This window comes from Quercus robur, chromosome 2, assembly GCF_932294415.1.
Source record: "Quercus robur chromosome 2, dhQueRobu3.1, whole genome shotgun sequence".
Lineage (NCBI taxonomy): Eukaryota > Viridiplantae > Streptophyta > Magnoliopsida > Fagales > Fagaceae > Quercus > Quercus robur.
In genome coordinates, this window is record NC_065535.1 from 91,163,779 (window position 1) to 91,176,029 (window position 12,251).

General features: G+C 38.1%; 2 protein-coding genes and 1 long non-coding RNA gene across 3 annotated transcripts in view; 1 reads left to right on the top strand and 2 right to left on the bottom strand.

Annotated features, from left to right (window-relative positions):
• LOC126715773 (LRR receptor-like serine/threonine-protein kinase EFR) overlaps positions 1 to 12,251 on the bottom strand; it is a 138,896-nt gene that overhangs the window by 91,916 nt on the left and 34,729 nt on the right. The window lies entirely within an intron of this gene.
• LOC126715777 (uncharacterized) lies at positions 4,642 to 6,206 on the top strand. The gene is made up of 2 exons (XR_007651925.1): positions 4,642 to 4,730; positions 5,945 to 6,206. It is a non-coding gene; the product is annotated as an uncharacterized LOC126715777 (long non-coding RNA).
• The window catches only part of LOC126715774 (uncharacterized), a 73,652-nt gene continuing 71,969 nt past the window's right edge, over positions 10,569 to 12,251 (bottom strand). The window contains exon 14 of the mRNA XM_050416561.1: positions 10,569 to 10,616. Coding sequence (XP_050272518.1) covers positions 10,594 to 10,616 — 23 coding nt within the window. The 3' untranslated portion in view covers positions 10,569 to 10,593. The remainder of the gene's footprint in view (positions 10,617 to 12,251) is intronic.

The window sequence follows — 12,251 nt, forward strand, 5'->3', positions numbered from 1 at the left end:
TTCAAGTGCTTCACAGCTTCTAGAGTTAGGTGTGAGTGAGTTTTGTTCAACTGTTCCCAACTCATATGTTAAGTCTAGAGTCTGTTTTAGGGTTTTGTCACGGAATAGCCAAAGGGGGAGATTGTAAGGTTGAATTTATTCAATTATCTAATTGGCTTTATTCCGTACCAAATTTGCTTGTAATTCAGCATTTAGTAACCCTGTATTTAGGTGGGATTGCTGTAAGGGTAGTGAGTGAGATAGAGTGAAGATTGCTCAAGAGTGTGCAAGAAAACAGAGTGTCGCGGCTGGGACTCGCGGGTGGACTCGCGGCTGCAAGCCGCCAGAAGCTGCACACGTGCCAAGCATGCTGGAAGATGAACAGTCATGCTAGCTGGAGCACTACAGGACAAAACAGGACAACTGGCCATACGGTTAACTCGCGACTGGATCTCGCGACTTGGTCAAGTCGCGAGGTCAAGCCGCGAGCCACCCCTGTTTTGGAAAAACCTGACGTTTCACATTCCTCTTCACTCCAGTATAAATACCCTTTTAACCCACGATTGAAAGAGGGCTTCCAGAGAGAATTTTGAGAGAGAAACCCTAAAGAAAAACAAGATTGTTTCACACACAATCCCTACCTTAGAGTCTCATCAAAATCCCTCACTCTCTTCCTCTCCATTGTCAAAACCTTGAGAGGCATTATACCAAACCTGGTTCTCACCATTATCATCTCTGTGAGACAGTCGTTTGGAGTTCTGGGAAGCAGTTAGGAAGGAGCCAATCTTCATTGGTTGATGCTACGGCGTAGTAGCGGAATCCGGGAAGCTAGAAAAGAAAAAGGTTCGGCGCAACCTCGTTGGAGCAAGAAGCTTGGAGGGCTTAGGTGCACTGGGTAGATTAGGCTTGGAGGGTCTATTGCTGTCCTTGTATCCCAACTGTATTTTCTAGTGGATTGATTACCGCTTGGAGGGCGGCGGAGAGGTTTTTCGCCGAGGTCTTCGGTTTCCTCTTCGATAACACATCGGGTGTTATCTTTGTGTTTGCATCTTCCTTCCTCTCTATCTCTGCCTTTACATTATCTGCTGTGGTTTAATTTTGTTATGGCTTAGATAGTTGTTTAACCAATTTCATATTATAGCATATGTTAAGTTTCCGCACACTAGTTGTTTGACATATTACTTGTGTTGGTTAAGTTAATTTTTTGGGGGTCTAAACGTTCAAAAGTGTATTGGTACACGTTTTTGAACTTTCAATCGTCTATAAAGAGAAGGATTAGATAATGGTTTCCCCCTCCGAGGGTGTCAAATGCACATTAAGCTCAACTGGAGTGTCAACAGTTTTGTTATTAGTGAGTCCAGCTCAAGACAAAAGGTTAAAAGCATACTTGGCTTGAGTATTATAGAGACCATCTGTGGAATGAGTAATTTCAAGACCCAAGAAATAGCTGAGATGTCCAAGATCTTTCATCTCAAACTACTGACTGAGAAAATTCTTGAGTTCTTGAATGCCACTAAGGTCATCACTAGTTATGATCATATCATCCACATATAGAAGAAGCAAAAATGGTGCCTTTATTAGTGCAACGAAGAAATAAGGTAGAATCATATGAACTGGCAGTGTAACCCAAGTGAAAGATAGTGGAGCTAAACTTGGCAAACCAAGCTCATGGAGCTTGTTTAAGGCCATAAAGTTTACGTCAAATGTGACAAACCTTGTTTGATTCAACAGAGAGACCAGGAGGAGGTTGCATATAGACTTCTTCACTCAGATCCCCATTAAGGAAGGCATTTTTAACATCTATCTGAAAAAGATCCCATTTACTAGCAGCAGCAACAGCTAAGAGGGCACAAACAAAGGAGATACGAGCCACTAGAGCAAAGGTCACTTCATAATCAATCCCATACTCCTGTGTAAAACCTTTTGCAACAAGACAAGCCTTGTAAGGCTCAATGGACCCATTAGAGCGGGTTTGATCTTATAGATCCACTTACAACCAATCACAGACTGTCTAGGAGGGAGAGTGACCAAATCCCAAGTATGATTTTTGGTTAATGCATCAAGTTCCTCTTTCATTACAATCTGCCATAAAGGGTCAGTGGAGGCCTCACGATAGGTCTGAGGCTCATGAAAAGTAGCAAGGGCAGTGTAACAATGATAGTCAAGTAAATGTGAAGGAATGGATCTTACCCGGGTTGAGTGGCGAGGTGGAATGTCTTGTGGAGGATCTTCAGGCGGAGCAGGAGCAGGGGATCCAAGCTCAAGGTGGGGTAGCTCGTCATCAACCTGTTCATCTTCGACCTGTCTAGGATAAGCATCAAAAATATCTGGAGAAAAGTTCAAAGGAGGATCAAAAGTATTTGTAGAAGGAACAGGAGACTCATCTGGAAAGATTTTTAAAACAGAATAGGCAGTCAGGGAAGAACAAAAGTGAGAAAGTTTAATAAACAATCGGTGTTCTCAAAAGACAACATTACGAGAAACATGAAGACAATGAGAGACAGGATCATAACACCTATACCCTTTTTGAGTTTCACTATAACCAAGGAAACAACAAAGTCTAGATTGAGGCTCAAGTTTGATATGCTCATGAGGTTGAAGGAGAACAAAACAGGTAGATCCAAATGAGCGAAGGTGATGATAGTCAGGGGGCGACCCAATCAAACGCTCATATGGGGTCTGATTATGGATGACAGTGCTTGGAATGTGATTAATCACATGAACAGTATGAAGAGCAGCTTCACCCCAAAATAAGGCAGGAACTTTGGCAGAAAGAAAAAGAGCACGAACAGTGTCAAGAATATGACGAAGTTTTCTTTTGCATGTAACACCCCGATCCAATTTTATAATTAAACTATGTGCTTGAGTGGTTAATTATTATTTTTAAGCCACTTACTTTCTAAAATTAATATAAGAGTATTTAATAAACATATTATTTTATAATACCATTAAATAAAAATTGTAAAGATTATACATAACTGAATTGCTATCGGTATTTTAAATATATACTAAGTATGTACAAAATTATATTAAGTGGTTTAAGTTATTAGATATATAATCGTTGGTGTTTAATTAAGTGTATAAAGGTAAGAGTTTACTTGCAATGTTATTTTGTTATTTGGGCCTTTCTAGAATATAGAACTATGGGAGGGTGAAAGGTATAAATACTAAAAGTTGAAAAGGTTAGTTATCCTTTCTTTCCTAGCAATACACGTGAATCACCCAAGATATTTTGCTGGACTTCTTGGCTGCACCAGAAATTCCCTTGGTCATTCTTGCTTTACTTCTTTGTTTTCTTCCTTCTTTGTTCTTATTGGTTGCACCTTTATCTTTTCTTTGACTTTCTCAAAGAAAGAAGACTCAAGAAGCTCCCGCTCTCTTTTTCCACGGGTCCAATTAAATCAGAAAACTCTCACTTCACTTTTCTCTCTTTTGTCTTAAGGAAAGTGCTTGGAAGCTCTCTTGAGTCTTCCCTCAAGTCCACAGGTTCACACAGCAAAAGAAAACTCAATTCTTCTTCATATTCTCTCTAAGGAACCAGAAAACTCTCTCAAGCTCTCTACCATTCTTTCATGAGTGGTTCTATGTCTATTTTTCCCCTCAAGAAACATAAACTTGGCAAGGGCTCTAACTACTCTCCTCTTAGAATCCATGTTTTTCTTTAAATAATTTTAGTAATGGTATTTTTAAGTCTATATATATATATATGCTGTTTTAAGAAGCTTTGAAATTGTGTTGGTGATTTGTTGAAGGTAGGTTAGGGTTTTTACTATTTAATGATTTTATAGGATTAAGGAAGTAAGAAAAAGTTAGGATGAGTATTTTGATGCTGCTGCTGGGATTTTTGGTTGTGTGTATTTTGCTCTAAATGGTTAAATGACTGTATATAAGTGTTTTCTAACATGTCTAATGAGTGTATAAAAATCTCCATATGAAAATACCATCGTTTGATAATTGTTTGTGAATTTAGAAGAAAACGTTGCAAAGCTGTCACTGTGACAGATTCTGTGTTCATGCATGATATATTATGTATTAAATTTTATATAGTGAATTTGGATGCTAGGGATAATTCCTATGAAACCTAAGACACTTGTGGTTGTCATTGAATTGGTCTCACAGCATTTGGATTAATATAAAAATAATGGTTTAATTTATAAGTTGCATGAAATCCTGTCAGGGCAGATTTGAGTATGCTGTCTTACGTGATTTTTAGTAAATCATGAGTTTATTCTTTGACTCCGAAATTTTTATGGTTTATAATGAACATACAGGGGAGTAGTTATATAAAATTTCATGACAATTGGGTGTGTTTGGACAGCCCGTTTGTATTTTACAAATGGGGCATATGCTGCTGGAATAGAACAGTGAACAGTAAGGGACATGCCTAACTTTGTGGATTTAATTCTCAAGTTAGGGTGAATTTTTTGAACTATAATTTAATATGCTCATCCTTTGGTATGTTAGAATCATACATAAATTTTACAAATTGGTTTCTCTATGATTTAGTACATCATGTTGTCTAATGAATGCATTTTGTGTTTGTGGGAACCTCTTTGAGGTGGGATTAGGACTTCCTTGATTCTAAGAAATAGACATTTGAGATGAATGTGAAGTTTATGATAACGAATTATAGATAGTAATAAGCTTTGATATTTGGTTTAGGTGTTACCAGTATCCAAGTCTAAGCTCCTTCGACTTTAGGCTCTCGGTTCCTCTGCTTTCAGATAAGGGATAAGTTATATGGGTATTTGGTAAGTCATGAGGTTATTTTAAAGTATATTATACATTAAAATGTTTTTGATTAGAGATATGACATATAGTCATTATTCTGACAAAGACATGTTCGTGAGCTTTCGAAAACTTATGTATAGGATTTAAGCATATTGATGCTATTACTGATTCGACGAACATGATGTTTAAAGAAAAGAATGGAAATGCTATTATTATGAAATGTTATGCAAGATAAGAAATTTCAATATGATGTAAAGTATGAAATGTTTTCGGGTTATGTCCTCTGGTAATCTGAACTCAGCCAGTAAGGGTTAATTATTGGCTTTCCATGGAAATATGTTATCTGTTTGGCCATTTAAAGTAGAGGAAATGGGGCTGCCTGTAACTCTAGGCCATTTAAAGTAGAGGAAATGGGGTTGCCCGTAACTCTAATCTGATTAAGGCCTTCTCCCCAATGTGTACAGACGGCGGGGAGGAACAAAACCTGGAGGGGATGTGCCATCAGGCCTCCCAAAGGGGACAATATCATACACACAGGGGCACCCAAATGTGATGAGGCCTTCTCTGTACAGCTTATCAGACATGGACTAACCAATATGTTATGAACAACTATGTTATGTTATTAATCATGAGAGAATTATTTTGTTTAAATGCATTGTGAAAAGTGAAAGCTCTCATGGCAAGAAGAAGTTTCTAATGAAAAGAAAAGCTGTTCATTAAAGATAAAAGTTTCTGAAATTCTGTTGTGCTATAAAGATAAAGTTTCTGATGAAAGTGCAAGTTTATATTTAAAAGTTATCAGATATCTGTTTTTATGAAACGTTAAGTTTTATGACCACGAAAGATATAGAATTTTATGAGAAGAAGTTTATGAAGAGAAGTTTTCTTATTAGTCAAGATGTTTCTAGTTTAATACAAAGTTGCCGATTATCTGATTTAAGTTAAAATAATTATTTTGTAATGAGAATATATATGGCGACTTTGTAGGAAATGAAAGAAGTTTAATCCGAAAGGTTTTGTTAATATTAAACTGATAAGAAAAAGGAGAACAATTGTTTTCTATGAAGAGCGTATAAGTTATTATTATGAATAGTATAAAATACTATGCATGAAAAGATGTTCTCCTGTTCGAATATTCATAGAATGAAATGATTTGATTTACATGCATCCTTATTGAATTCTCATATATCTTACCTTTACTGAGCTATGTAGCTCACCCCTTCCACTCTTTCAGTTAGCAGGTTTTATTTCGGAGCAGAGGGAGCCTTAGTCAAGTTTTGGAAGGAGCTGGTTTAGTTTCATATGTATAGATCCTAAATTAGAAATATGATGTTTAGATTTGTAGCATTGTTTATTTCAGGATCTAATAGAAGTGTATACCTTAAAGTATTAATAAATGTATTATGTGAAATTCCGAATTTTGAACAATTGGTGAATTATGTTATTCTTTGGAGTACAATGTAGATGCTCTAAATGTCAAGTGAAAGGTTATATCATTTAAGTAAAGAAACAAAAATGAAAAGAAAGAGGAAATCTTTTGTAAAAGTTTTCAAAAAGTTAAGTTGGTTCTTGTTAATATCAAGTTTAGGCTTGATATTAGCATGCCGGTCATGGTCACAAATCCGGGTACCGGGTTTGGGGCGTGACAGCTAGACCATTTTGCTGAGAGGTACCTGGACAAGTTAGATGATGTACAATACCATAGGAATGTAACAGAATTTGAAACGCATATTGAGTATATTCAAGAGCATTATCAGATCAAAAAGTTTTGATACGTTTGGAGAATTGTGTTTCAACCATTTTTGCAAAGTTGCTATAAATTGGTAAAATTTCAGAACGAGATTTCATAGGAAAGATCCAACTATAACGAGAATAATCATCAATAAAAACAACAAAATATCGAGATCCATCAATACTAGCAACAGGAGAAGGTCCCCAAACATCAGAATGAAATATCTCAAAAATACTATTAGAAATGGATTCACTGTTATTGAAAGGCAAAGCTAGCTATTTTCCTAACTGACATGAAGTACAATCAAAATTGTCTTTGGAGATAAAACCCAACAGACCCTTAGAAGCTAATTGTTCTACCCGAGAAGATGGTGCATGACCAAGACAAGAATGTCAAAGTGCAAGAGATGGTAAGGAAGAAACTGCAGCAGCTGCAGCAGCAACAGAAACAGGAGCAACATGTGGAAGATGAAGATTGTCCACAGGAAACATACTCCTAACTCTAGGACCGGTCCCAAGCTCCTGCCCCGTCCTCGGATCCTACACAATGCACCCAGAATAGTAAAAAAATAAGGCAATAACCTAGTTCAGCTAATTGTCCCACAGAGCACAAATTATAGGATAGGTCAGATACATGGAAGACTCCAGAAACAGAGAGATTAGAGGTCGAAACAACACCTAGACTATTCCCATGCATGGTGGAACCAACAGCTATATGAATATTTAGAGGATGTGGTGTAGGGTCAAGTTTGGAGAATAAGGACGAGTGAGGTGTCATGTGATTGTAATAGGCAGAATCAAAAAACCAAGTTTGAGACTTATCGGGTAGAACTGAGAGAGCAGTGGAAAGAAATGCATTTCTAGCCATACGAATAGCCTGAGCTATGATCTCCTGTAGTTCAGTGGGGGAGAGGTTGATAATGGATCCAGAAGATTGGGACTCAGCTGAAATGGAAGCCATTGGCGGAGTAGGCTCAGTATTAGCAACAGCAGCAGTAGATTTGTTGCGACGGTAACAAGTCTCAATGGTGTGGCCAAGACGCTTGCAATAATTACAGAACTTTTTGTTGGTCTGCTTGTGATGATTACTAGAGCCAGGGGAATCACCTAATTGTTGAGGTTGCTCTATGAGTGGAGCAGAAGGAGTAATAACCAAAATATTGAGCTTATTCTAAGCTTGAAGGGTTGCAAGACGAGCTTCTTCTCTAACCAACTCATTCACAGTAATATCAAGAGAGGGAGCAGGACTGCGATTTAGGAGCTGACCTCGAATGGGCTCAAAGTCCATGTGAAGTGACATCAAGAATTCATAGAGGCGAAATTCATCTCTAATGGAAGCATATTGCTGAGCATGCCCAAGTTGGATCAGAAAGGTCAATTTGGTCCCAAATGAAGTGAAGCTGATTGTAGTAGTCATTGATGGATTACTCTAGTTCTTACCTGAGTTGATGCAATTCAACCACAAACTGATATTTCATGGATCTGTGAGTAGTGGAGTACCTTTGGCCAACATATCCCATGCTGATTTTGCATCATCAAAGCTGCCCAACAGATTGGAGATTGAGGGAATAGAAGTGTTCCGAATCCATGTGAGGATCATGTGGTTGTGACTATCCCATTCAATCATGTGACCATGGAAGACAGCATCTTCTTCACTTGCTCCCTTGACAGGAATGGTGACTGCACCAATACAGTAATGCCAGAGCATGCGACCCTTAAGAAAACTGCGCATAACTTGAGACCAAGATAAGTAATTCTTGTTCCCCTCCAATATAGTATTGATGGGATGAGGAAGAAAAACAACATTTTTATCTATTTAGAGACACAATATGCAAAAACATACTAGAAAAATGAAATCTACTCGAAAAACTGAGTAAGGAGAACCTGGACTGCAAAAGTCAACCCTGGAGAAAAGTCAACAGTAAAAGTCAACAACCGGTCAAAGTCAACTATCAACGGTCAGCAAATGACGTGGCGCTGACGTCAGCAGATGACTAGATGCTGACGTAACTAAGGCTGACATGGCGTAGATGACATCACGGGTGATGTCAGCTTGAACTGAGGATGGCGCGTGTGGCGCGTGGGTCACTGACGCAAAAACTTCTAGCGGTGCGTGAAGGAGCGTTCGGTCTCCGATGACTGCAAGGCTTTCACTAGCGGGTAGATCGGTTCAAGACGATCTCAGTGATACCTCCAGAAATGTGATCGGAGCAATATTCGCGGCGGGATGACACGTGTAGTGATCTATGCAGTGTTGGACTCCTCAACGACAGCAGCTGCAGGTCCAGAACCCAAAGACAACGGCTGGAAGACGTCGGAGGTTCAACGGTGAGAGGCTACGGTGACTGTTGTGATGGCGGAGAGAGTGAAGTAACACCAATGAAGACAAGACTGTTAAGAAAAGGTCAAAGCAGTGGCTCTGATACGATGTTAGAAATACTGAATGATTGTATTGTATTTCATAATCAAAGAATATACATGAGTGTCTTTATATAGGAGGCATATGTGTGTAGTACAAGTAAGCCTATGTGTGCAGTACAAGTAAAGTATAGTACAAGTACAAGTACAAGTGTGCTATAAGTAAATTAGCTGGGCCTAAAACCCATAACATAATATACATTTACAGTGATTACCCTAAAATGGTGGTAATATGAGATTACAACTAAGATTTATATAATGATTGAATTCCTTGAACGACCTTTCAGGAATTCCTACTAATTTGTACTGGAAGCTCAATTGGCAAAATGCACTAATGGAACTAAGCAGGGGTCATCATTTTCATAGATGTTCCTCGAAGAAAAAAAAAATCTTAATTCATAGATGTAAAGACATGTTTCAAGCCACATGAGCCACAATACATGATTTTTTTAATGGTATTTTAATGCCCTTATCATTGCTCGACTTATATCTTCCACTGTCTTCGTGATATTTTTCTCCAAAGCGATGCTGAAAATCAAGGCTATACAGTGATCCTATTGAATTTCTTCTATTTGAATATGCAAGCTTCACAATCTAACCTTCAAACTGTGCATCCATTTCTTTCCAAAAGAAAAAACAAAAGCAGTGTGTCACAATGCAATCAGTTAATCAAAGCATCCAGATGACATCATGGCCAAGTATCACATTAACTAAGCCAAGGCTTGAGCCATTATAGAGCGATGAGATAGCTGCTGCTCAAATAGCTCCCGGAAAATACGGTATTTGGCATCATGGAACTACTTCACCTTTGGGTCTTTAGATGGATGAATGACTTGCAATATTCAAACACGTACGGTACGAATGAAATATTAATAACAGATTCCACTTCGAGCGGATACAATGCTAGCTCAGAATATTTGGGCAGAGGTGGCAATTCACCATTCATATTTCATTATTTCTTTCTCATGGGAAAAGGGTTAGCCTAAGTTGTTGGGCTCTCTTTGCTTACCCTTAGCACTGCTAGTAATCTAAAATTGGGTAGTGATACAGGCAGTCTACATAATGTTTGGAAAATTATTACAAAACTTATTGACTCCACACTTATCCTTTATGGAAAAACCAAGATACAATTGTGAAAACCATGTATTATTAATGGTCTTGATACCAACCGCGCAGGAAACAGAAGCAAATCCATGAAAATTAAAATTAAAAAAAGGGTCAACAATCCTCAATTCGTAGATGTGGATCTTAGACCTATGGATGGGGATCCTTGAAACCCACAAAGAAAAAAGGAAGTGAGTTCCATCCAAGTCAATCTCGAACAAAATATCAGCCTAGGTCTCATATGGAGTCTCACGAAACAAATCATTGTATACATAATATCTAAAATGATACCATGCTACTTGTGCAAGTTTGAGATATCAAAACTAACTGAAGTCCTGCTTTTAAATAAAGACCAAAGTACCAAACAATGACGATGCCAGCTATGTGGCATAGCATACCAATTACCATGTGGAAGGTTTTACCCTAGAACTACATTCAAGACCCTAGCTCAGTTCAAACACCTTTTTCACCTCATCTTAAATATAAAGAAATAGGACTGAGTTAAGGAAAAAAAAAATTATGTACCTGACCAGCTGAATTCATTGCCTTCATGGCCTTATTCAGACTTGAAAACTTCTTAGCAGCAACTTCACCAAGAATGAAAGCACCCAAAAGCACTGACTCATTTTCTCAAAGAAGAATTATAGGGCAACCTACAACAATCATCAGCAAGTATGCCAATATTTCATATTCATACAGTAAGACCCACCCAACTCCCTCAAAATCGATCAAAACCAAACCCCACACATAACAAAACACACACCCCTCTCTCTCTCTCTCTGTCACCACCAACTGCAAAATGGGTCAAGCCCCATCAGGCAGGCTAAATCGCCCAGGCGGAGAACGCAAATCTGACGACGCAAACAAGAAGGAGAAGAAATATGAGCCAACAGCTCCTCCATCTCGCATGGGCCGCAAGCGGCAGAAGCAAAAGGGCCCAGAAGCCGCAAGTCGTCTCCCGACTGTAACGCCCCTCAGCAAGTGCAAGCTCCGTCTCTTGAAACTCGAGCGCATCCAAGACTATCTTCTAATGGAGGAAGAGTTTGTGGCCAAACAAAAGAGACTCAAACCCCAGGAAGAGAAGAACGAGGAGGACCGATCTAAGGTCGACGATCTCCGTGGGTCCCCCATGAGCATCTGAAATGTCGAAGAGCTCATCGATGAGAACCATGCCATCATGAGTTTGTCGGTGGGGCCTGAGTACTACGTTAGGATTCTTTCGTTTGTCGATAAGGATTAGCTCGATCCTGGCTATGATATTCTTATGCACAATAAGGTTTTTTTCTTCTTCTTCTTTTTACTGTGTTTTAGGATTTTAGTTTTTGGTTTAATTTGTTTAATATTGTGTTTCTGTGGTGATTGCTGATGTTTAGAATTGCAAACCCTAGAGTTTTTAGAATGTGGAATCGACGGAATTCTAATCTGAATCTCTAGAAAGTTTAAAAGAATTGATTTTTGAAAGAACTATGAAATTGTGTTTTTAGGGGTGGGGTGGTTTGGTTTGGTTTGCAGGATTGAGTGGGAATTGCATTTGGATGCTGAGGGAATGGTTGCCAATTTGATAGGGGAGATTTTTGAACCCTAGACCTTTCCGTTGGAAATACCAAGAGGTACTAATTGAGTTACAAGGCTAAGCCAAAGGTTATGAATGGTGGCTAATTTGACGTAGCCATGGCCTTCAAGAGAGTAGAGAGAATTTACTTATCATTCACATAATGAGTAATTACTGTTACACGGTTCCATTTATACCCAAGCTCTTTATAAGGCCTTAATTAAAGTTAGACATGGCAAAACGGGCGGGTCGGGTCGGGTTCGGGTCGGGTCAATCGGGTCACGGGTCAAACGGGTCATTTTAAGCGGGTTGAAATCGGGTTGCGGGTCGGGTCGGGTTGACCCGTATTTTTCACATGAAATTTTTTATTTTTTATTTTTTTTATAAAGAAAACAATATGTATTTGCCATTTGGATAGTTATGCAACATATTACTTGATGTAAAATGCATTATTTTGCATTCACTACTTATATCAAGAATAAACTCAGTTAAACTTATTAATATTTATTCAATAATTTTAAAATTATACAAATCCTAACATTGCTATCTAAAACAAAACAACACAAAGATAAGTAAAACAAATATACAAGTTTTATTTTTACACAATATCAACATTCCAAAAAAAAAAAATTACAAATGACTTATTGGATAACTCATTTGATAAAGAATAAAAACATATAAGAAAGTTACAATTTTAAAAATTAATTTTATAATGTATTATCAATTGTGGTGACAC